We start from the raw sequence: 25138 nt of genomic DNA, 5'->3' as shown, positions 1-25138 counted from the left end.
TTTAAAAAGGGATTGGACAAGTTTCTGGAGGAAAAATCCATTATGGGTTACAAGCCATGATGTGTATGTGCAACCTCCTGATTTTAGAAATGGGTTATGTAAGAATGCCAGATGCAAGGGAGGGCACTAGGATGATGTCTCTTGTTATCTGGTGTGCTCCCTGGGGCATTTGGTGGGCCGCTGTGAGATACAGGAAGCTGGACTGATGGGCCTATGGCCTGATCCAGTGGGGCTGTTCTTATGTTCTTATAAAATATACAAAATAAAATAACAAGATTTAAAACCACTTATATATTATATATTGGCAACCTTCAGTCTCGAAAGACTCTGGTATCGCGCTCTGAAAGGTGGTTCTGGCACAGCATCTAGTGTGGCTGAAAAAGCCAATCCGGGAGTGACAATCCCTTCCACACCGGGAGCAAGTGCAGTCTGTCCCTGGCCTGTCTCCCTGGCTATGGGCCTTCCTTCTTTGCCTCTTTGCCTCAGTCTGTTGGCCAAGTGTCTCTTCAAACTGGGAAAGGCCATGCTGCACAGCCTGCCTCCAAGCAGGCCGCTCAGAGGCCAGGGTTTGCCACTTGTTGAGGTCCATTCCTAAGGCCTTCAGATCCCTCTTGCAGATGTCCTTGTATCGCAGCTGTGGTCTACCTGTAGGGTGCTTTCCTTGCACGAGTTCTCCATAGAAGAGATCCTTTGGGATCTGGCCATCATCCATTCTCACGACATGACCGAGCCAACGCAGGCGTCTCTGTTTCAGCAGTGCATACATGCTAGGGATTCCAGCACGTTCCAGGACTGTGTTGTTAGGAACTTTGTCCTGCCAGGTGATGCCGAGAATGCGTCAGAGGCAGCGCATGTGGAAAGCGTTCAGTTTCCTCTCCTGTTGTGAGCGGAGAGTCCATGACTCGCTGCAGTACAGAAGTGTACTCAGGACGCAAGCTCTGTAGACCTGGATCTTGGTATGTTCCGACAGCTTCTTGTTGGACCAGACTCTCTTTGTGAGTCTGGAAAACGTGGTAGCTGCTTTACCGACGCGTTTGTTTAGCTCGGTATCGAGAGAAAGAGTGTCGGAGATCGTTGAGCCAAGGTACACAAAGTCATGGACAACCTCCAGTTCATGCGCAGAGATTGTAATGCTGGGAGGTGAGTCCACATCCTGAACCATGACCTGTGTTTTCTTTAAGCTGATCGTCACTCCAAAATCTTGGCAGGCCTTGCTAAAACGATCCATGAGCTGCTGGAGATCTTTGGCAGAGTGGGCAGTGACAGCTGCATCTCTGTTCTCCATCTCTGTTCTGCATCTCTGGCTCCAGCTCTGTTCCGAGATACAGATAGCAGCTGACACGGGCAACATCAAGGGGATGTATGATGGTATCAAGCAGGCCCTAGGTCCAACACAGAAGAAAATTGCCCCTCTGAAGTCTGCAACAGGCGAGGTCATCCAGGATCGGGCGCAGCAGATGGAACGCTGGGTGCAGCACTACTCTGAGCTATATTCCAGAGATAATGTAGTCACCGAAGAAGCGCTGAACAACATTGAGTGCCTGCCTGTGCTGGAGGAGCTTGACAGTGAACCAACCCTAGAAGAACTTCACGTGGCCCTGGACTCCCTTGCCTTTGGCAAGGCACCAGGAAAAGACAGCATCCCTGCTGAAGTCCTCAAGTGCTGCAAAGAGATCATCGTCACTGAGCTGCATGAAATCCTCTGTCTCTGCTGGAGAGAAGGTGGAGTACCTCAAGACATGAGGGATGCAAACATCATCACGCTGTACAAGAACAAAGGCAACAGGGGTGACTGCAACAACTACCGTGGCATCTCTCTCCTTAGCATTGTAGGAAAGCTGTTTGCCCAAGTTGCACTAAAGAGGCTCCAGGTACTTGCAGAGAGCGTCTATCCAGAATCACAATGTGGATTCCGAGCCAACAGGTCCACCACTGATCTGGTATTCTCCCTTAGACAACTGCAGGAAAAATGCAGGGAACAACGACAGCCACTCTTTATAGCCTTCATAGATCTCACGAAGGCTTTCGACCTGGTCAGCAGGGACGGCCTCTTCAAGATTCTCCCCAAGATCGGATGTCCACCCAGGCTCCTCAGCATCATCAGATCCTTCCACAAGGACACGAAGGGCACTGTTGTCTTCAATGGCTCCACATCAGACCCCTTTGACATCCGAAGTGGCGTGAAGCAGGGCTGTGTTCTTGCACCAACCTTGTTTGGGATTTTCTTCGCTGTCATGCTGAAGCAGGCCTTTGGAACTGCAACAGAAGGCATCTATCTCCGGACCAGATCTGACGGAAAGCTCTTCAACCTCTCCAGACTGAGAGCAAAGTCCAAAGTCCAGCTGAAATGTCTGCGTGACTTCCTCTTTGCCGACAAAAACCACTTAAGTATATATGAAAAACCTAAAAACAGCAGTTAAAGCATAAAGACAACAGAGAGTAAAAAATTGTTTCATAGTTTTTAATGTACCAGGGATTTTTTGATGTCCTCTCTGTTTTGTGAAGATCCTCTGCTCCTTTAAGGTCCTCTGTGCAATACTTCTCAGCCTGAAGTATCATTAGAACTAATGAATTATTACTGATTGGGTTGTATCCTAAGTTATCCTTCCTCCTGCAGAAGGCCCCCTTGCAGACTCCCTCTTGCCCAAGAGGGAAAAATTAAGCTATATATTATTAGTTATTATTAAAGGGGATTACTGTGTATGCCATGAGCCACGACAGAACCTCACACAGCAAGTGTGTCTGGTTGAAATGTTTGATGTGATCCTGTGTGTAGGGTCGGCTATAAGACAATTGGACCAATTGGGTGTCCCATCGAAGGAGCCCCCGCGCGAGGGTAATCTACTCTAGTGTGCAATTATACATTAAAATGTGCATATATCAATTCAGCCCATTAACTCACATGTATTTTTACGCACACATTTTGATTGCTTTGCATTTTAGCCTAAGACACAGTCTATAAAAAATTTTATTTACATCTCTGAGATTCTATTGACCTTGGCTGTGAAACCCCCCCACCCCCCCCGGCAAATAATGTATCCAATTGGGCCCCGCCGCTTCGAAGGTCGGCCCTGCCTGTGTGCATTTGATCAGAAGTACATCCAGTTCCATTCCATGGAAATTCCTGGTCAATGTTTGAACAGGACTTGGGCCATTAATGAGGTCAACTGAGGCAGTTGCCTCAGGCAGGAGATTGCTAGCTGGGGCCATCTCTGCCCATCTACTCCCCTCCCCCTCTTCCTCCCACATCCTGGACTGGAAAAGGTAGAAAGGGATGAGTGGAAGAAGATAGAGGGGAGAAGAGTGGTAGGCTAGAATGCCAGGTGCCCTATTTTCCCTCCCACGCACTCTCACCTCCCACGCACTTCCTTTTCTGCTCCTTCCCCTCTTCCTTTTGCAGCCCAGGGAGGAGGAGGAACAGAGGCTGGCACATCAGCAGGTAAAGAGGTGCAGCATTTGGCACCCTGCCTCCGCATTCAGGAAGTCCCAAAAGCCCTGAGCCAGACAGAGATATAGGCTGTAGGGCTGAACTGAAACTTGCTTGGCTTGCAGCAGGTTGGTCGCAGGAGAGGGGGCAGCTGCAGTGCAATCCATCTTCTTGCACAAGAGAGAGGCAAGACCAGTCATCTCCGTAACACGATCATCACTGGAAATGAGGAAGTGAAGTTCATAACTCCTGCATGTTCTGATTTATGCATCTTGACTATCCGGCCAGGAGGGCTCCACCTGGACAAAAGACAGCGTGTGTAGTCTAGCGCAGTGTTTCTCAAACTGTGGGTCAGGACCCCCTAGGTGGGCTGCAAACCAATTTCAGGTGGGTCCCCATTCATTTCAATATTTTATTTTTAATAGATTAGACTTGATGCTACCATGGTTTGTGACTGCATTTGGGGAAATGTTACAGAACTGTACTTTTAACAGAGTACGATGTATATACCTTTAACAAGGCATATACATATGCCTTGTATATGCCTACTAATAAATGACTACTACTAATAAATGACTAATAAATGACTCCCTCCCCCCCCCCAAAAAAAAAACTCCCGCAGCACATCTGTAGACCAGTCACAGCACAATGTGCCAGGGCCACACACCAGTTGAAAAATGCTGCCGTATACCTTGAATGGGGATTCACTCAGTGGTGAGGAATGTGTACCACAGGCTGCAATCCTATGCACATTTACCTGGGGGTAAGTTCCACTGACCTCAATGGGACTTACTTCTAAGTAGACATGCCTAGGATTCTGCTAGGAGTACACCAGCAGTTCCACCTGCAGACAATTAAAGACAGTGATGACAATGGCAAGACATTTCAATGCACTTGAGGGCTGTTCAGTTGATGCAAATACACTGGAAATGGAGCCACCAGGGAGAAAAATGGAACACACATGCCTTGTTCAGGCTGTCACTGTTTTTGTCATTGAGGTTTTATCAAAGCGTTCAGTGAGTTACCATGAGTCAGTGGCATCACTGGGGGGAGTGCCAACCACACTGGGTGACATCCTTGGGGGGGGGGGAGACACCATTAGTAGCCAGCATGGTGAAAATCTTGGTATTTTCAAATAATGCCATCATGTTATCTATATCATTGCAAAGCTAATTTCATGCAGAATACAATGAAACAAACCCCGCTGAATTACCTGTATTCTATCAAATGTCGTGAGAATGGATGATGGCCGGATCCCAAAGGATCTCCTCTATGGAGAACTCGTGCAAGGAAAGCGCCCTACAGGTAGACCACAGCTGCGATACAAGGACATCTGCAAGAGGGATCTGAAGGCCTTAGGGATGGACCTCAACAAGTGGGAAACCCTGGCCTCTGAGCGGCCCGCTTGGAGGCAGGCTGTGCAGCATGGCCGTTCCCAGTTTGAAGAGACACTTTGCCAACAGTCTGAGGCTAAGAGGCAAAGAAGGAAGGCCCATAGCCAGGGAGACAGACCAGGGACAGACTGCACTTGCTCCCGGTGTGGAAGGGATTGTCACTCCCGGATTGGCCTTTTCAGCCACACTAGACGCTGTGCCAGAACCACCTTTCAGAGCGCGATACCATAGTCTTTCGAGACTGAAGGTTGCCAATACATATCAAATGTTATGGCCAGTTAGCCAGAAAAGGGACACCCAACTGCCTTATGTAACAAAAAGTGGATTTCTTCGACACAGTTCTGACCAAGGAGACAGATTGTTCTGAGAGCCAATGAGGTGTTGTGATGACACAGCAGGGAACCAATCAGGTGTTATACTGACACCTGAGTCAGCTCTCATTTCCATATAACAGAGCTAATACTCCAACTCCTATTCAGTTGTGTAACATCAAGTGGCCACTGGGTGTTTTTTTTTTTGTTACTAATTGGTTGGGTGACTGTCCTATCCTAATTTTCAAATCCTGCCGACTATGCCAATTTGTCCGGTCCAAATATCCCAACTCCCTTCTAATGCCTGCTTTTTGGCTAATTAACACCCTCCTTTTCCAAGAAACAACAGCTGTGGTGTGCAAAGGAATGAACACAGAACTCCTTATCTATAGCAATTAACAAGAATTTATTGCTACAAACACAGACACTCCCTGCAAGTCCTCTTGTCCAGAGACTTTCCCTCCCCAAAACTCCACTTAACTCAGTGGGTGAAGGTTTGACGCCTCCAGTCCAAGTCCACAGTTCAATCTCCAAAGCAGTCCAATCTTCCCAGTAGCGGTCCAATGCAGCAGAGTGTGTGTCCAGCAGAGTCTCAGCAGTCCCTTCCTCTATCTTCTCCAGAAGAGTGTCTCCTCCAGCAAGTCCTGGCAGTTCTCTCCTCTGCGTGTCCTCCAGCAGAGTTCTGGCAGTCCCCTTCTCCCAGAGTGAGTCTGTCAGGGTCCTCCCTCTGGTCAGCTTCCCGCTCTGGTCAGCCCTTTGCTCCTTCTGAAGCTGCCTTTTATCCTGCAGCCCCTTGTTAAGTCCAAATGCAGCTCAGCTGTGAGCTATCTTGTTAGCTCGGGTCCCATCAAGGTCAAATGAAGCTCAGGTGTCCAACCAGGTCTCCATTGGCCTTGATAGATTACAGCTGTGGAGCCAGCCCTGCCCTTCCCAGAGCTGTCAACCAGCTGTCAAAACAGGGAATCTCTGTCAACACCACATCATCTACCTGATGATCTTCTGATCTTCCATTACAGTGACCTGTACTGTTCTATAAATAAATAAATAAAGTTAATGGGGGTGGCAACAATTCTAGTGATGCCACCACATTGAGGCTGTGCATGTGATATTGTAATTTATTCTGTATGTTCTAGTACAGGAGGAGGTCCGTCATGGGGGTGACAGAATGAGCTCTTGCACTGAGTGTGGCATCTAGTGACAACTCTGTCATGAGTTTTCATGCAACCATGTAACTTGCTCTAAAAAAGAGGAAGCAAACTGATAGATCCCATGTCGCTGCTACGACACTGGGTTCCGCACTCCTGTCTGTGCTGATTGATGGGGCTAGAAGCCAAATGGACAGCTCTGCTGGTTTCCCTGGTGTATGGTTAGAACTGGATTCAGGTTTTTTCATCATGTGTAAAGATCCAGATGATGATTCTCTAACATTCTATTTCTCCAAATGCTCTGTTTTCAAAATACAGAAGTTTTCTCTCATGGTTAAAGAGCCAGAACATCTATAGCCTTCACCACCACCCCAAATTTCTCCTCCATTATGTTCAGTGTGAGATGCAGGTGTACCAGATATAACCTGCAGTTTTGGATACTCATAAGAACATAAGAACAGCCCCACTGGCTCAGGCCATAGGCCCATCTAGTCCAGCTTCCTGTATCTCACAGCGGCCCACCAAATGCCCCAGGGAGCACACCAGATAACAAGAGACCTGCAAGGCCTCCTGGGAATTGTAGTTAAGAACATAAGAACAGCCCCACTGGATCAGGCCCTAGGCCCTTCTAGTCCAGCTTCCTGTATCTCACAGCGGCCCACCAAATGCCCCAGGGAGCACACCAGATAACAAGAGACCTCATCCTGGTGCCCTCCCTTGCATCTGGCATTCTGACATAGCCCATACACATCATGGCTTGTACCCCGTAATGGATTTTTCCTCCAGAAACTTGTCCAATCCCCTTTTAAAGGCATCCAGGCCAGACACCATCACCACATCCTGTGGCAAGGAGTTCCACAGACCAACCACAGGCCGAGTAGAGAAATATTTTCTTTTGTCTGTTCTAACTCTCCCAACACTCAATTTTAGCGGATGTCCCCTGGTTCTGGTGTTATGTGAGAGTGTAAAGAGCATCTCTCTATCCACTCTGTCCATCCCCTGCATAATTTTGTATGTCTCAATCATGTCCATTTGGGTGCAAGAGGGCCTGCCTTCCTTTTGCAAGTTTCACTAGGGCGAGGTAGTTTTTGCAATTGGTCTGCCCACGCTCAGAAACACCCATGTCTTTCATTTGTCCTTGGTTTGAACCAGCTTCAAGCTTTGGCAGGCACAGTCCTTGCAAAGTGCCCTAACAAAACTGGTTTTGGGGCACATGCAAATTGAAGCCATCCGTGGCCCACTGAGGGGCTCTGAGTCATGGTCGTCGCTTGTCAAATGAGAACAAATGTGTCCTGTCTTACTGAGCTGGGGTGAGGGCAAACTGGACTCTGCTGGGCATTGCTGTGGATGCCCCTTGAACAAGTGTTCACAACAATCTCAGGAACCCTCTCCAAAATCTGCAAGGCAGTCTGGTGTCATTATCCCCACTTTCTAAGTAGGGGGTTGAGCCCAGGCTGCCCCAGTGAAGGAAGGGACTAGGATGAAATTGGAATCCATTCTTTCTGACTCCCTGGGTTCAGCTGTGAGGAGAGCCAGTATGGTGTCCTGGTTCTGGTGTTGCTCTTAGGTGTGGAAGATTCAGGTTCAAAGCCCCACTCAGCCACGAAGCTTCCTGGGTGACCCTGGGCCTGTCTCTCTCAGCCTCACCTACCTCACAGGGTTGTTGTGAGAACAAAAGGAGGGGAGGTACACTACCTTGAGCTCCTTAGAGGAAGGGGTGGTATAGAAATGTGCAAAATAAATAAAATGGGTGGCCATTTTTGCCACAGACCACAACTGATGCCAAAATTCAGTTAACGTGGCAATTTTGCCTTCAGCAGGAATCCTGATGGTGGCAAACGAAGTCTTGTCTGGCTTCCCACAGGGCTCCACTTGTGCTGCGAGACATTTCTGGGCTACCTTAGCATGAAACTGGTCCTCAAGGTGACTAAGGGCCCAATCCCAGCCACACTTTCCTGGGAGTAAGCTCCATTGACTATAAAGGAATTTACTTCTGAGTAGATGTGCATAGGCTTGGGCTTTAAGGACCCCATCCTATCCAATGTTCCAGTGCTTGTGGAGCCATGCCAGTGAGTGTGCACTGCATCCTAAGGTGGGAGGGAATCAGTCACAGAGGCCTCCTCAAGGTAAGGGAATGTTTGTTCCCTTACCTCAGAGCTGCATTGATGTAGGAAAGCTGGATAGGATTGGGCTCCAAGAGCCCAATCCTATGCCTTACTACTCAGAAGCAAATCCAATCATAGTCAATGGAGACTATTCGCAGGGAAGTGACCGTCTTGTAATTAATAAATCATATGTAATTTAGTTTTAAATTTCCTAATAAGATTGTGTTTAAATTAACCACATGAAATAAGTATATAGGTGTGTTTTTAGCATTTATCATGCCCTACATTTTTCATGGATGTCCTACATTTTGGGGTGCCTATCTACAGCCCTCGCCCTGTAACATCAGAAGAGCCCTGCTGGATCAGGCCAAAGGCCCATCTAGTCCAACTTCCTGTATCTCACAGTGGCCCACCAAATGCTTCTGGGAGCACACAGGACAACAAGACACAACCTGCATCCTGGTGCCCTCCCCTGCATTTGGCACTCTGATGCAGCCTACCTTTAAAAGCAGGAGCTTGAACATACCTATCATGGCTTGTAACCCGTGATGGACTTTTCCTCCAGAAATTGGTCCAATCCCTTCTTAAAGGCATCTAGGCAAGATAATAATAATAATACAGGTATTTCTATACCGCCTTTCCTGGTCCTCAGATTTCTCCTTAGACTTTATTCAAGGCGGTTTACATAGGCAGGCTAATTAAATCCCCCCCCCCCTAGGGATTTTTACAATTTGAAAGAAGGTTCTATCTTTCAAGAAACCACAACATTCAGATGTTTCTTTCTGATCTGGTTTCACATTCTGGCCTCGGTCCTCCCAGGCTCAGAGCAGATGGAATAACTCGGCTCAGCTTGTCAGTTGCTTCAAGGTCGCAGGGTGCCGGTGGCCTTGAACTGGCGACCTGCGGATGTTATCTTCAGGCAAACGGAGGCTCTACCCTCTAGACCAGACCTCCTGCCCTCACCACTCAAGAGGCCTCACCACCTCAAGATGTCATCACCACTTCCTGTGCCAAGGAGTTCCACAGACTAATGATTTTGTCCGTCCTAACAAGGTACCTAAGAAAGTACAACTGGAACTCAGGCCAAAGCTTGGTTAGGAAAGGGTTCTCTTTGGTCCTGCGGAACTCCCTGCCCCATGAGGAGTGGCCACCTTCTGCTTTTGCCCTGCCAGGGCTTCATGCCTGGTGAATGTGTTTATGGCTTCTTGTGCTGTGTGACTTGCTGGGTCGCAGAGCAAGAGACTCCCTGGAGGAGAGCCTCGCCCCCGTCCATCGCCCTGAAGAAATACCCTCAATGACAAAGTTGGCACAGGGCAAGGCGAAGGGACTGGCACCCAGCAGCCCGCCCGCTGCCTCCAGCTGCCACTGGCACGTGGGCGAAGGGAGCGCACCAGCGCCCTCTGTGCATGCTCCAGGGCCAGGAGCTGCCACCTGCGGGGGCTGGAGGAGGGAGGCTCTGCCTTGGCACAGCCCCAGCCCCGCGCCGGCTGCCGGATCACCTGCAGGCGGAGGGAGTGGCTGGCAGCGTGCAGGAGGCGATCGCTGGAGCAGTCCCCGTCGGAGGCTCGCGGAGCGGACCAGGTGGGTGCCGGGGGGGGGGCGCGATCGTGGCCAAGCCCAGCGCACAGAGGGAGGACCCTCCCCAAGTACAGCGCTCTCCCCCCCCTCCCCATCCGATCTAACTTTCCAGCGCTAGTGCAGCCCCGGGGTCAGTGGCGTAGCTAGAGGGGGTGCAGAGCACTAAGTTTTGCAGGGAGCCACACCGCAGCCTGCAACAGCCCCTCCCCCCTCCCCTTCGAAGTCACTGGGGTCAGTGGCGTAGCTAGAGGGGGTTAAAGCACTAAGTTTTGCAGGGAGCCTCACCGCAGCCTGCAACAGCCCCTTCCCCCTCCCCTTCGAAGTCACTGGGGTCAGTGGCGTAGCTAGAGGGGGTTAAAGCACTAAGTTTTGCAGGGAGCCTCACCGCAGCCTGCAACAGCCCCTTCCCCCTCCCCTTCGAAGTCACTGGGGTCAGTGGCGTAGCTAGAGGGGGGTTAAAGCACTAAGTTTTGCAGGGAGCCACACCGCAGCCTGCAACAGCCCCTTCCCCCTCCCCTTCGAAGTCACTGGGGTCAGTGGCGTAGCTAGAGGGGGGTTAAAGCACTAAGTTTTGCAGGGAGCCTCACCGCAGCCTGCAACAGCCCCTCCCCCCTCCCCTTCGAAGTCACTGGGGTCGGTGGCGTAGCTAGAGGGGGTGCCGAGCACTAAGTTTTGCAGGGAGCCTCACCGCAGCCTGCAACAGCCCCTCCCCCCTCCCCTTCGAAGGCGTAGCTAGAGGGGGGTGCAAAGCACTATGTTTTGCAGGTAGCCTCACCGCAGCCTGCAACAGCCCCTCCCCCCTCCCCTTCGAAGTCACTGGGGTCAGTGGCATAGCTAGAGGGGGTGAAAAGCACTTTGCAGGGAGCCGCACTGCAGCGTGCAAGGAGCCCGTCCCCCTCCCCTTTGGAACCAGGTGTACGCCTCCATTTTGCTCCCACCACCTGGAATGGCTCCCTGGTGGAAGAGGTGGCACCTTGCATGCCACAGTGAGGCAACCGGCAGAACTTAGTGCTTTGCACCCCCCTCTAGCTACGCCACTGCATGAGAAGCACCCAGCCCTGCGACCAGGGTGACCAGATGCAATGCATGCCAGAGTGCTTCTGCCTTTAACCACTGTACAGAAAAGGGAAAGTTGGCAGGTGCAACTTTTTTAACCATCCCATGTTGAGCAGCACCTGCCAACGTTCCCTCTTCCATACAATAATTAAAGGCAGAGGCACTCTGTCCTCCATTGCATCTGGTCACCCTGCCTGCAATGCAAGGGAGATTGGGCAATAAGAACTTCTGTGGGGCATTTCGGTTCACCAAAGGTGAGAGGCATGTGGCTTGACTCACTGGCTTGAGCCACCCAGACTCTGCAGGCACACCCAGGGCTGGCTTTAAGCCAATTGGACCAATGGGGCCCTGCGCCTAAGGTCCCCCCCCCCCCCCGCTGCACTAGGGTAATCCACTCTAGGTTTGTATGCCGTTTTGCACTGAAATGTGCTTCGATGCTCTCAGTCAGTTCATTAACTCACATGTACTTTTGAAGCACACAATTTGATGACTTTCCATTCTACTATAGAGGTATAAAGTCCATAATAAATTGTACATCTGTGCCTTGGTATCTGTGATAGTGTATCTGATGGTATCTGAATATCTGATCTGGTATCTGATAGCGGAATCTGTGGATATTTAGGATGCCCCCCCCCCCATACTTCAGAAGTGAGGGGAGCTCCAGTGCTGATGTGACCATGCCAATGGGGCATGCACTGCATCCTGTGTCTGGGACCTCTTCAGCCTAGAAAAGAGACGCCTGAGGGGGGACATGATTGAGACATACAAAATTATGCAGGAGATGGACAGAGTGGAGTGGGAGATGCTCTTTACACTCTCACATAACACCAGAACCAGGGGACATCCGCTAAAATTGAGTGTTGGGAGAGTTAAAACAGACAAAAGAAAACATTTCTTTACTCAGCGCGTGGTTGGTCTGTGGAACTCCTTGCCACAGTATGTGGTGATGGCATCTGGCCTGGATGCCTTTAAAAGGGGATTTCTGGAGGAAAAATCCATTATGGGTTACAAGCCATGATGTGCATGTACAACCTCCTGATTTTAGAAATGGGCTATGTCAGATGCAAGGGAGGACACCAGGATGCAGGTCTCTTGTTTTCAGGTGTGCTCCCTGGGGCATTTGGTGGGCCGCTGTGAGATACAGGAAGCTGGACTAGATGGGCCTATGGCCTGATCCAGTGGGGCTGTTCTTATGTTCCTCAAGGTATGGGAACATTTGTTTCTTGTCTTGGGGCTGTACTGTGGCTGTACCAATGCTGGAAAGTTGGATAGAGCCTTTAAAGACAGAGGATCAAGCCAGACTGTTTCCTTTCCCCCCCAGCCAATTGGCAACCTTGTATCTAATGCCAACCTTGCCCAGATTTAGCCCTGCTTTTTGTGTGATAGCCACACATTCGCCAAAGGTGTATCAGGTGGTTGGTTGTATCTCTCCTGATATCTGTGGAGTAAATGAAATCGCCTGATGGCTGCTCGCTTCAGGAGATCCTCCTGGAAATGATATCTTTTCTGACAAGATTTATGTATCTCCCCTGTTATCATTTGGGGACAGGTGGAAATCTGACAGGTGCAGCTGTTCATGGCCTAGTGGAGCAATAGTGAACGCTTCTCCTGTTGAATTTCTGTAGGTCACATAGCTGTTCAGAGTACAGAAGCCCTGCTAGAAAAAAATGGCAGCCACAGAAATGAAGAATACAACAGGGGAAGGGGACACCGTTTGAGCACAGCAAAGTTATTCTACATTTAATGCACTTTAGTCTACAAGGATGGGCTTCTGGTTGTATTTAACAAAGGAAACAAAACCTAGAAATCTGGACCACTTCTCATGGATTCGGGGCTCTTGAATATACCCAGCAAGAGATGTAGCTCATTGCTGGGCCAATCCGAGAAGCTGCAAATCTTCCTTCTGTTTATGTCGGATGCAGGCTGCAATCCTAACTACACTTTCCTGAGAGCAAGCTCCACTGAACAAAATAGGACTTACTTCTAAGTAGATCTGGTTGTGCCCACAGTTGCATGATAAGAAAGGAGAATCTGTTCCGAGCAAGCTATTCCATGCCACATACAAGGGATTGTATGTTCCGGGAGGAAGGCTATAAACCTCTCTCCTGATAAATGTAGTGTGAGCAATGTAGTGTCAGCAAATGCCCCCTCCCCCCCCATGCAGATCTTTCCCCTGCCAGGAATTAGCATGGAAATTCTACATAGAGTGTTGTCTGTAATGATTCAGCATTCTGGTTGTTCGCTACATATGGTGTCTGTTCGCTACATACTGTGTCTGTAGGTTGTAACAACTCCAGCTTCTGAAACACAGCACGTAGTCTTGTCACTGATGGCTGTCTACTCATAGGGCCAGATTTAAGCCAGTCTACTCATAGGATCAACTTTCAGCCAATTGCTCCCAACTGCGCCCTGCGCCTATGGGGGTCTTGCGTTAGAGCAGGGGTGCTCACACTTTTTTGGCTCGAGAGCTACTTTGAAACCCAGCAAGGCCCAGAGATCTACCAGAGTTTTTTTTACAATGTTCGCGCCATCATAACATATAACATTTATGTATACAATGTATGTTGGTGTACCTTGAGCCCCACTGAGTATAACAGGATTTACGCCTGAGTAGACATGCCTAGGATTAGGCTGTGAGGCTGCAATCCTAGCCACACTTACCTGGGAGTAAGCCCCATTGAGTACAATGGGCCTTACTCCCGGCGTTTCCTCCCAGAGGCACCTGAAGGGGGGGGGTCGGCACTCCGCGATCTACTCATTTTGCCTCGCGATCTACCGGTAGATCGCGATCCACCTATTGAGCACCCCTGCGTTAGAGGGTACTCGTCTTATCAAACACACATGACACATTGCAGCGGACATTTTGATTTGTTTTCTAAACAAAAAATGAAATCAATAGTTTTACTAAATCATTTCACAGTCACTAAAACTGGTGGTTTTGCAACTCTTAACTTTTCCAAGATAAGCTGCGCGTTTTATTTGTTCACTTGTAGGCTTCTAGGCATACATTTTTATATTAAAATGTGGTCAGATCCATGTGGTCCATTATTAACTCCCATTCTCTTTTTCAGCACACATTTGGATTGCTTTCCATTCTGCTATAGTGATATAAGTAAAAATTTATCATAGAATTTATATCCCTAAGATCCTACAGACCTTGGTTGTGAACCTGGGGCCCCATAGGAACTGTTTCCAGTTAGGCCCCACAGCTCCTAAGACTGGCCGTTTCTACACAGTCTGTGTGTGTGATGTTAACTCTTGCACAGAATCCAAGAGGCAATAGCCCAAGAGGCAATCCTAATTTGTATACAGCCTTCCTACAGATTTACAGTGCCTTTATATCACTTTAACGCAGCGGTTCCCAAACTGTGAGCCCTGGCTTCTTGGGGGAGCTGTGGTAACCAGCTAGGGGAGCTCTGGAATCCTTGCAGAAAAACCTGCCGCCCTATACAATGTATAGGATTGTAACCCTAAAGGGGAACCATGGCCAATGGCCCAGTAGGACAAGGGAGCCGCTAGTCGCAAAGGTTTGGGAAGCAGTGCTTTCAGGTGACATGGCATTCCCCAAAGAATTCTTGGGGCTGTCCTTTGATGAAGACACTTAGGCTTCTCTGTTGGAGCTCTCTTGCCCTGCTCTCAGAAGTTCGGTTCCCCAAATGTCTGTGGAGAGGGAACAACTCATAAATCAGTGGAAGCATAGCTGGGATGAGGGCTGCCACCTGCGAGCCTGAAATAATTGCCTTCTGGTTTGCGTTAATTCCTGACTGTTCATGTGGAAGAGGGGCATTTGTAATGCCATTGAGCTCTCTGACACCTGTAGGGCCAGTTGGCCTCTACGGAAGCAGTTTGAGAGTCAGTCTTGATATTTTATTTATTTATTTACTACACTTATATCCCGACTTTGTCCCCAGAGGGACCCAAAGTGGCTTACAACAATAATTTAAAAGAATACAAAAAAAAAAAACACAACACAATTAAAAACACAATTGAAAACAAGATACAAATGCCCTGCAATGATTTCAGCACAGAAAGGAGCACAGATGAATCTGTACATGGCTTCACAACAGGGCAACACCCTGGACAGTGGGCATGATGATGTATCATTGTGCCACCCCTGCTTGGTTTTTGGCTATAACTTTGGATAGAATAGAGATATTTCAACATGGCTCATTTCCTTGCATTCAGCATGAAATTCCACATCGATTGATATATAACATGATGATATTCGAAAATACCAAGATTTAAAACATTTTGGCCAATAGTGGTGTCACCCCCCCCCAGTGCGCGTCACCTGTGCGGCCTGCACCCCCGTAGTGACACCACTGCTTGTATGCAGACTCCCAAAGGCCGGAGCCCTCAGCATGTTCATGGGTCCTCTGGAACTTGGGGCTTTGCTCCTAAGTTGATTATTAATTACGAAGAGCATTTATATCCTGCTTTTCAATCACCACAACAAAAGCTGACTGTGCAATTTGCATAGCGCAAGGAACAAGAGAATGGCTCCCTGTCTCAACACAACACAAAAAAAGGAAACAGCCACTAGGAGGGATGCTTTGCTGGCAGGGACTGTTGCTCTGCCCTCTCCCTGCTTCTTTGCCCAATTAGCAGATGTTGGCACCAACTTCCCCTAACTAACTGCCCACTTAACATGCAGAGATTAGGCTTGTTTTCGGTGCCATCCAACCAGTGCCATCCGGCTCACCTGCGATGAAAACTTATCCATTCCAGCAGCATGTTCTGAGATGCAGGCAGAGAGCTGCTGGCAGGGCTGCCACTCTGCTAGTTAGCAGAAATCTGTTTTCAGGGTTGTGGCAGCAGGTGCATGTTAGCAAGAGGGCAACCACAAGTGGGCACAGTTCAGCTAACAAGTACACTATTGTTGCCAGGGTTGGAAATCCATGGGATTTAATTCTCAGTAAGTGTGCATAAGATGGATCAAATTGAGTCTGCCCATTCGTGAGGTCATCATCCCATGAATTCTCTTGCCCTGTAGCAAGATCACCAGTAACAATTGCTGGTGGATATATAGTTGGCGGTGACTCACAACTGGGCCTTCTCTGTTGTGGCCCTGTTCTGCCAAATCCCAATCCACTGGGCCTTGTGCCCACTTAAGGCTAATTAGCTTCCCTTGTTAAACTCACAAGTGCAGCAGGCAAAAGTCAGAGTCCAGTCCCAGTCCAAGGTCAAGCTCCAGTCAGGTCAGGTCTCCTCTGGGTCAGGGTATCCAAATCAAAGTCCAGCCACAATCCACAGTCTGATTCCCAATTCAATAAGCCAAGTTAGTCTCCTCTCCAACCTGCACTCCTTCTATTACCCACCAAAACTTTCTGCCTCAGGTGCTCCCTATATACCTGAGGGATCTCCTTATGCTCTAGTGCAGGGGTGTCCAAAGTTTTTGGCAGGAGGGCCACATCGTCTCTCTGACACTATGTCGGGGGCCGGGGGGAAAAAAGAATTAATTTACATTTAAAATTTGAATAAATTTACATAAATGAATTTATTAAAGATGAACTTATATGAATGAATGAAGGTCTTGCAATAGCTCAAGGCCTATAAAAGGCCTTGCACAAAGCAAGGCTGGCCTTTCCTTTGCTGCCACTGCTGCATCACAGACGTGAAACAGCAAGCAATGGAGGGAGCCCTCATACCACAGCTCATGTGAAAGGTCGAACAGTTGGCCGTCATGCTGAGAGCAGTTGCATCGGGCCAGTGTGGGCTCCAACAAATCTCAGGAGGGCCAGAGGCTCATTGGAGACTGGGGGCTCCCTGAGGGCCACATTGAGAGGCCTCAAGGGCCGCGAGTGGCCCCCGGGCCGGGGTTTGGGCACCCCTGCTCTAGTGGCTGCAGCTGTGCAGCACACCCCCCGCTACCACCTGGGCTTTAATCCTGCATTTACTCAGAGCAAGGGGCACTGTGGACACCACACCCTATCTCCTCGGTAATATCTTCCGCAATTCCAATACAGGCCCCTAGTCTGTGGGTTTGCCTCCTTGTCACACCTAGAGCGGCTTCCTCTTTGCTGGCTTTCCAAAGGGAGCAAAGACCTTTCTGTTTCACTGAGGGTTGGAAAGGCAGGCCTCAAGCACGTTAAATCAGTGTGTCTCTAACTGTGGGTCAGGACGCACTAGGTGGGTCATGAGCCAATTTCAGATGGATTCCCATTTGTTTCAATGTGTATTTTATTTTGAATTTATTAGACTTGATAATCCCATGGTATGTGACTTCGTTTGGGGAAATGTTACAGATCTGTACTTTGAACAGTCTACTATGTACATACATGCCCTCCTGGCAGGGTGTTGTGGCTGCTTGAGGCTAATGTACAGCATCATTAGTGCAGTGTGTGTCTGGCAGGGCTTGGCTGAGCAAGTGTGGCAGGGAAGCACAGAATGTTCGGTTGCTCAAGGAACGCGCGTTGACTGTCCTGCGAAGAAAGGGGAAGTTGTCCGTTTGACTGGGGTGGGAGTGTTATTCAGGGCCAGAAATACGAGTGATTTGATCAAGCATGAGAGGGCAGCTTGCACACCCACACTTGTATACCCACACCTGTAATTACTAAACTGCAAAGCTCTGGGGGGATTGATGTGTTAGTTCATGCCCCAGAACACCTGTGGGCAGGGCCAACTGCTCCTAGCCATCCTTGTACCCAGCTCACAGTTGAGTGGGGATTTGGAATGAGCCGTCTCTGGTAGTGTCCTCCTCCCTGCTGGGGTGGATTTGGTGAAATTGTTTAAATGTGCGCTCCAGATTCCTGCTGCTCCACTTTTATACCACTTTGTGTGGAATGTGATCTGCTCTTTTAATTTGGCCCTTGGCTGTTGTGAGTGGGATGAGGAAATGAAAGGGAGGAGAATCGTTCGCTGATGACTCCTGCACCTTTTGGGAAAAAAAGCTGCTTCTGAAATAGCCAGGAAGGGAGGAGACGAGAGAGACGTGAACTGAAACAGGTGTGAAAAAAGACCGTAGACTTTGCACTTGCAGGCCAATTAACCTGAAAAAGAAAACAACTGCCTTATGTAACACAAAGTGGATTTCCTTAACTTAAAACTGACCAATGAGACTGATTGTTCTGAAAGCCAAAGAGGTGGTGTGATGGCACAGCAGAGAACCAATAAGGTGTTAGTATGACTCAGCTCTCATTTCCATGTATCAGAGCTAATATTAGAACGGTGACTCAGTTGTGTGAGTGACATCAAGTTGGCCACACTGGGTTTTTTGTAGGTTACTGATTTGCTGGGTGACCTGGACCATTCTATACTGAAATGAAGTAAATGGGGTGATGCCCCATTTCAACGCTATTCAACGCTATTTCAACGCTAGAGTTGGTGCTGATAACAGTTCATGGCCCACTTGCTTAGGTCAGTTCAGCACTGGGAGGATGAACGAAAACGGCCAACACCTGCCACTGACCACTCCCTGGTGTGCAGCAGAGTGAAACTGCAAACAAAGCGACTGTACCACTCGAAAAAGGAAGGAAGACCTTGCATTGATACCAGCAAGACCCAGGATCAGAGAAAAGTGGAGGAATTTGCACGAGCGCTTGAGGAATCTCTTCCAGGCCCGGTTGATGCAAACGCATCCAACAGATGGGAACATTTCAAGAATGCCGTTTACAACAACGCCTTGTCCATATTCGGCAAGAAGACCAACTAGACGGCAGACTGGTTTGAAGCCCACTCTGAGGAGTGGACACCAGTCATTGAGGAAAAGAGGAGAGCTCAAGCAGCATACAAGGCCTGTCCCAGTGAGCACAACCTGCAGGTCCTCCAAGCTGCTCGCAGCAAAGTCCAGCAGATTGCCAGGAGATGTGCTAACGACTACTGGCTCCAGCTCTGCTCCCAGATACAGATAGCAGCTGACACGGGCAACATCAAGGGGATGTATGATGGTATCAAGCAGGCCCTGGGGCCAACACAGAAGAAAATTGCCCCTCTGAAGTCTGCCACAGGCGAGGTCATCCAGGATCGGACGCAGCAGATGGAACGCTGGGTGCAGCACTACTCTGAGCTATATTCCAGAGAAAATGTAGTCGCCAAAGAAGCGCTGAACAACATTGAGTGCCTGCCTGTGCTGGAGGAGTTTGACAGTGAACCAACCCTAGAAGAACTTCACATGGCCCTGAACTTTGGCAAGGCACCTGGAAAAGACAGCATACCTGCTGAAGTCCTCAAGTGCTGCAAAGAGATCATCGTCACTGAGCTGCATGAAATCCTCTGTCTCTGCTGGAGAGAAGGTGGAGTACCTCAAGACATGAGGGATGCAAACATCATCACGCTGTACAAGAACAAAGGCGACAGGGGTGACTGCAACAACTACCGTGGCATCTCTCTCCTTAGCATTGTAGGAAAGCTGTTTGCCCGAGTTGCACTAAAGAGGCTCCAGGTACTTGCAGAGAGCGTCTATCCAGAATCACAATGTGGATTCCGAGCCAACGGGTCCACCACTGATATGGTATTCTCCCTTAGACAACTGCAGGAGAAATGCAGGGAACAATGACAGCCACTCTTTATAGCCTTCATAGATCTCACGAAGGCTTTCGACCTGGTCAGCAGAGATGGCCTCTTCAAGATTCTCCCCAAGATCAGATGTCCACCCAGGCTCCTCAGCATCATCAGATCTTTCCACAAGGACATGAAAGGCACTGTTGTCTTCGATGGCTACACATCAGACCCCTTTGACATCTGAAGCGGAGTGAAGCAGGGCTGTGTTCTTGCGCCAACCTTGTTTGGGATTTTCTTCACTGTCCTGCTGAAGCAGGCCTTTGGAACTGCAACAGAAGGCATCTATCTCCGGACCAGATCAGACGGAAAGCTCTTCAACCTCTCCAGACTGAGAGCAAAGTCCAAAGTCCAGCTGAAATGTCTGCGTGACTTCCTCTTTGCCAACGATGCAGCTGTCACTACCCACTCTGCCAAAGATCTCCAGCAGCTCATGGATCGTTTTAGCAAGGCCTGCCAAGATTTTGGACTGACAATCAGCCTGAAGAAAACACAGGTCATGGTTTAGGATGTGGACTCACCTCCCTGCATTACAATCTCTGCGCATGAACTGGAGGTTGTCCATGACTTTGTGTACCTTGGCTCAACGATCTCCGACACTCTTTCTCCCGAGACCGAGCTAAACAAGCACATCGGTAAAGCAGCTACCACGTTTTCCAGACTCACAAAGAGAGTCTGGTCCAACAAGAAGCTGACGGAACATACCAAGATCCAGGTCTACAGAGCTTGCGTCCTGAGTACACTTCTGTACTGCAGCGAGTCATGGACTCTTCGCTCACAACAGGAGAGGAAACTGAACGCTTTCCACATGCACTGCCTCTGACGCATCCTCGGCATCACCTGACAGGACAAAGTTCCAAACAACACAGTCCTGGAACGTGCTGGAATCCCTAGCATGTATGCACTGCTGAAACAGAGACGCCTGCGTTGGCTCAGTCGTGTCGTGAGAATGGATGATGGCCGGATCCCAAAGGATCTCTTCTATGGAGAACTCGTGCAAGGAAAGCGCCCTACAGGTAGACCACAGCTGCGATACAAGGACATCTGCAAGAGGGATCTGAAGGCCTTAGGAGTGGACCTCAACAGGTGGGAAACCCTGGCCTCTGAGTGGCCCGCTTGGAGCCAGGCTGTGCAGCATGGCCTTTCCCAGTTTGAAGAGACACTTGGCCAACAGTCTGAGGCAAAGAGGCAAAGAAGGAAGGCCCATCGCCAGGGAGACAGACCAGGGACAGACTGCACTTGCTCCCAGTGCGGAAGGGATTGTCACTCCCGAATCGGCCTTTTCAGCCACACTAGACGCTGTTCCAGAACCACCATTCAGAGCGCGATACCAGAGTCTTTCGAGACTGAAGGTTGCCAACACTGGGGTGATGCCAACCCTAGCGATGCCACAGCATTTAGGCTGTGCGTTGGATACTGTAATTTATTCTGGATGGTCTACAAATGGATGGGTAGTCCTATCGAAAAATAATTACAGGACTGTCCGTCTGAGTGAGTGAGTGAGTGAGAGAGAGAGAGAGAGAGAGAGAGAGAGAGAGAGAGAAAGAAAGAAAGAAATCCCTGTATATCCCACAGTTTACAGCGGTGATCCTCCTTCCTCTCATCTAGTTTTCATTGTGCGAAAGATTATTTTATTACAGGAACATTGAACTTGTACATGTTACCAGACAAAGAGCACATGAGTGTGTTGGCTTGAAAGGCAGTATAAAGACGTAGCACTGAAATGAGCACTGTGCTCTGCTTTGGAGTGCTGTCCCAGCACCACTCCCTTTCAGACCGTGGGTCACACCTTGTAGTGTGTCCAGGCTAGAAGAGGAACCTGTCAGGAGTCCTCAACAGTACGTACCTGTTGAAAGCCGCAAGGTCTCTTTGGCAGCTGCAGGGCTGTGAGTAGAACATGATGTGTGTGTGTGGGGGGGGGGAACGACAGGCTAAATTGGGGAATGTTTGCACAGTGAGGCCAACAGGGGCTTTTTTTCCTGTGCAGCAGGCAAGGCCTTGCCCTGAAAGACAGGAGCAGGCAGCTGGAGTTCGTACATGCGCATGATCAAGGGATGTGGGCCTCAAGTCTCTTATCAGAGGCAACTCCTCTTCCTTGTCCCTGCAACAAGGTTTTCAAGCTGTGTTTTCGCACACCTGGACCTGCACTAGTTGAGTTGTTAGTTGTCTCCTTTGATACTGGTCAGGGTACCAGGACGCCTTTAAAAGGGAATTGGACAGGTTTCTGGAGGAAAAATCCATTACAGGTTACAAGCCATGATGTGTATGCGCAACCTCCTGATTTTCGAAATGGGCTATGTCAGAAGGCCAGACGCAAGGGAGGGCACCAGGATGAGGTCTCTTGTGATCTGGTGTGCTGCTTGGGGCATTTGGTGGGCTGCTGTGAGATACAGGAAGCTGGACTAGATGGGCCTATGGCCTGATCCAGTGGGGCTGTTCTTATGTTCTTAACTACAATTCCCAGGAAGCCTTGCAGGTCTCTTGTTGTCTGGTGTGCTCCCTGGGCATTTGGTGGGCCGCTGTGAGATACAGGAAGCTGGACTAGATGGGCCTATGGCCTGATCCAGCGGGGCTCTTCTTATGTTCTTAACTACAATTCCCAGGAAGCCTTGCAGGTCTCTTGTTATCTGGTGTGCTCCCTGGGGCATTTGGTGGGCCGCTGTGAGATACAGGAAGCTGGACTAGATGGGCCTATGGCCTGATCCAGTGGGGCTGTTCTTATGTTCTTAACTACAATTCCCAGGAAGCCTTGCAGGTCTCTTGTTGTCTGGTGTGCTCCCTGGGCATTTGGTGGGCCGCTGTGAGATACAGGAAGCTGGACTAGATGGGCCTATGGCCTGATCCAGCGGGGCTCTTCTTATGTTCTTAACTACAATTCCCAGGAAGCCTTGCAGGTCTCTTGTTATCTGGTGTGCTCCCTGGGGCATTTGGTGGGCCGCTGTGAGATACAGGAAGCTGGACTAGATGGGCCTATGGCCTGATCCAGTGGGGCTGTTCTTATGTTCTGATGTTATGAAGGCCTCAAAATCCAGTAAACTTCCACTTCTGTCCAGGATGCACCCTTGGCCTGCCAGGATGGGATGGGCTTTGCCTCTCAACCCCAAACGCTAGAACAGCCACCTTGGGCCCCCTTAGAAGGAGAAAGACAGGATAAAAATATGGTACATATTTTACATAAAAATGAAATAAACAGCATAGGAGTGAGATGTGAGAAAGGAGCTCTGTCTAGGCCAGTGTTTCTCAAACTGTGGGCTGGGACCCACTAGGTGGGTCCCCATTCATTTCAATATTTTATTTTTAATATATTGGACTCGATGCTACTATGGTTTATTTATTTATTACATATAAATTATATGCCACGTATGGCATAGAATACGTGGACTTATATAACAATTAAACTCGATCAAATATCAATGTCCAGTTCATCCAGCCACTCAAGGACAGCTACCGTGGTGTGTGACTGCATTTGGGGAAATGTGACACAGCTGTACTTTTAATAGGCTACTCTGTATATGCTTTTAACAATGATCGTAAATGGGACTTACTCCTGGCTAAGTGTGGGTATGATTGCAACCTACGATGTTAAACATTTTCCTGCTGGATGATGTCACTTCTAGTCATGACATCCCTTCCGGTGGGTCCTGACAGATTCTAATTCTAAAAAGTGGGTCCCGGTGCTAAAAGTTTGAGAACCACTGGTCTAGGCAGTAGCATATTGTGTTCTTGCAACAACCCTGTAAGGCAGGGGTGCTCAATAGGTGGATCGCGATCTACCGGTAGATCGCGAGGCAAAATGAGTAGATCGCGGAGCCCTGTCTCTCCAAACTGTTAATATGTCAGTTTCGTCTAGTGACTAGACGAAACTGACATATTTAGCTGACACTAAACTGACACTGAAACTGACACTTTAGCTGCTCTTCAGGCATGCAGCAACAAAACTGAGGAAACTGACTAGACTCCAGCAGGGGCTCCATACATTAAAGGGGGTGTCTGTCAGACGCTTCCTTCCCCCCTGGTAGATCTCCAGGCCTTGCTGGGTTTCAAAGTAGCTCTCGAGCCAAAAAAGTGTGAGCACCCCTGCTGTAAGGCAATGATTTTTGGCTGGTGTGCCGTGGCACATTAGAGTGCTGCGAAAGGTGCGCTGAGGGAGTTTGGAGCACAGTAGTTGAAAAACACTGAAAAATTTTTCTGAATTCTGTGACTTTGTTTCTAGGGCAACTGACTGTAGTAATAAATTGCATGTCGCTCTTCTTCTGTTGGCCCTGCCTTCAGAGGGACAATTCTTTACTACAGACAATGCCTTAGAAACAGAGCCACAGAACCCAGAAGAGTCTCCTGGAAGCTGGAAGTGACATCACAAGAGGCGCCAGACCATAGAGGTCAGTGTGCCATTAGAAGAAAAATGTTGAGAATTGCTTCTGCAAGTGTTATCCCCATACTGCAGATGGGGAAGACTGACACTAAGAGGGAGTGGCTTCCCTAAAACCACCTAGTGGGGGTTCATGGCAGAGGTGAGATTTGACCTGGGGAAATTCTGAAGGGCTCTTGCCAGAGAGTCATGTGATGAGAAGGAACCAATCACCTCCCAGTTTCTCCCTGTTCACTTTTAAACGAGGGAAAGCAAAGCCAATGAGGATGCTCATCCCACAATAGTCTTGCCAATGGATAGCCATGGTCCCATTGAAATGAATGGGAGCCATGGTCCCATTGAACTGAATGGGAGCCACCGAGGACTGAGCAAGCTCCTACTCCACCCACCCCGAGTTCCATTTTGGGGTCACGGCAGCATGTGACAAAGAAGTGGCTTCTAGGTGGAGATCAATGTGGCATGGAAAAATAGATGTGTGCAATGAGCTGGACGGGAGTGCCGTTCCCAGTTGCGCACTTCTAGCAGCTACAAGCACTGCCTGCCCACGGCCACTTTCCACCTGCTCGGATGCTTGTTTTGACCCCTTGGCTGTGGTGCCCTGATTAATAGGGATGATGGGAAAAATAAAACCTGGTCCCCTTCTCTCACCATGCGGGAAATTCTGCCTATTGAAAGGGTGAGAGAGTTAACTCCACACCTAACCAGAGAAACAGACCCTCCTTGTTTCCTTTCAAACACCTGGTGGAGTGGAGCAGGGGTGTTGGGAAAGCCCTGCCTGTCCCCCTTCTCCTCCCCCCGAAAGGGGTAAGCCTGAGAATCAGGTTCCTGTTGTTGGAAGGGAAGGCAGGTGCTGTCTGTGTGGGTGGGGAGGGCCGAGAGCAGTTCAGGAAGAGAAAAGAGCCTTTATGCCCTTATTTATGAATAAGGAGGGAGGAGGCAGGAGTATAGGTGCTTGGTTGCTCCCATTGCTTTTTGGGCTGGAGCTGCCGCCAGAGTTTCGGCTCCCTTGGCAGTGGTGCCCTTCCTTGCCGCAAAATCCGTTCCAGAGGTTCATGCTTCACACCTGCCACAGGAGTTCTGCTGCAATTACCATTCACCTGCCAACTACCAGTACCTGAATGGTATTGCCACGGGCTTCCAAACTGGTAACCAGCTCTAGGTGCAAGGCATGGGGGATTGTACTTCAGGGGAAGCTGTTTTTCACAGCCTGGGGAAGGGGGCTGTAACTCAGCGGAGGGATCCAGGTCGGTGTACTGG

General features: G+C 49.3%; 1 protein-coding gene across 1 annotated transcript in view; it reads right to left on the bottom strand.

Moving 5' to 3' along the window:
• Nucleotides 1–24185, bottom strand: part of MYOM3 (myomesin 3) — a 40746-nt gene extending 16561 nt beyond the window's left edge. The window contains exon 1 of the mRNA XM_066638748.1: nt 24095–24185. Within this exon, the coding sequence (XP_066494845.1) occupies nt 24095–24185 (91 nt within the window). The remainder of the gene's footprint in view (nt 1–24094) is intronic.
• Nucleotides 24186–25138: the final 953 nt, after the last annotated feature.

Source organism: Tiliqua scincoides, chromosome 10 (assembly GCF_035046505.1).
Source record: "Tiliqua scincoides isolate rTilSci1 chromosome 10, rTilSci1.hap2, whole genome shotgun sequence".
NCBI classification, from domain to species: Eukaryota; Metazoa; Chordata; class Lepidosauria; order Squamata; family Scincidae; genus Tiliqua; species Tiliqua scincoides.
This window is presented reverse-complemented; position numbering and strand designations above follow the sequence as displayed.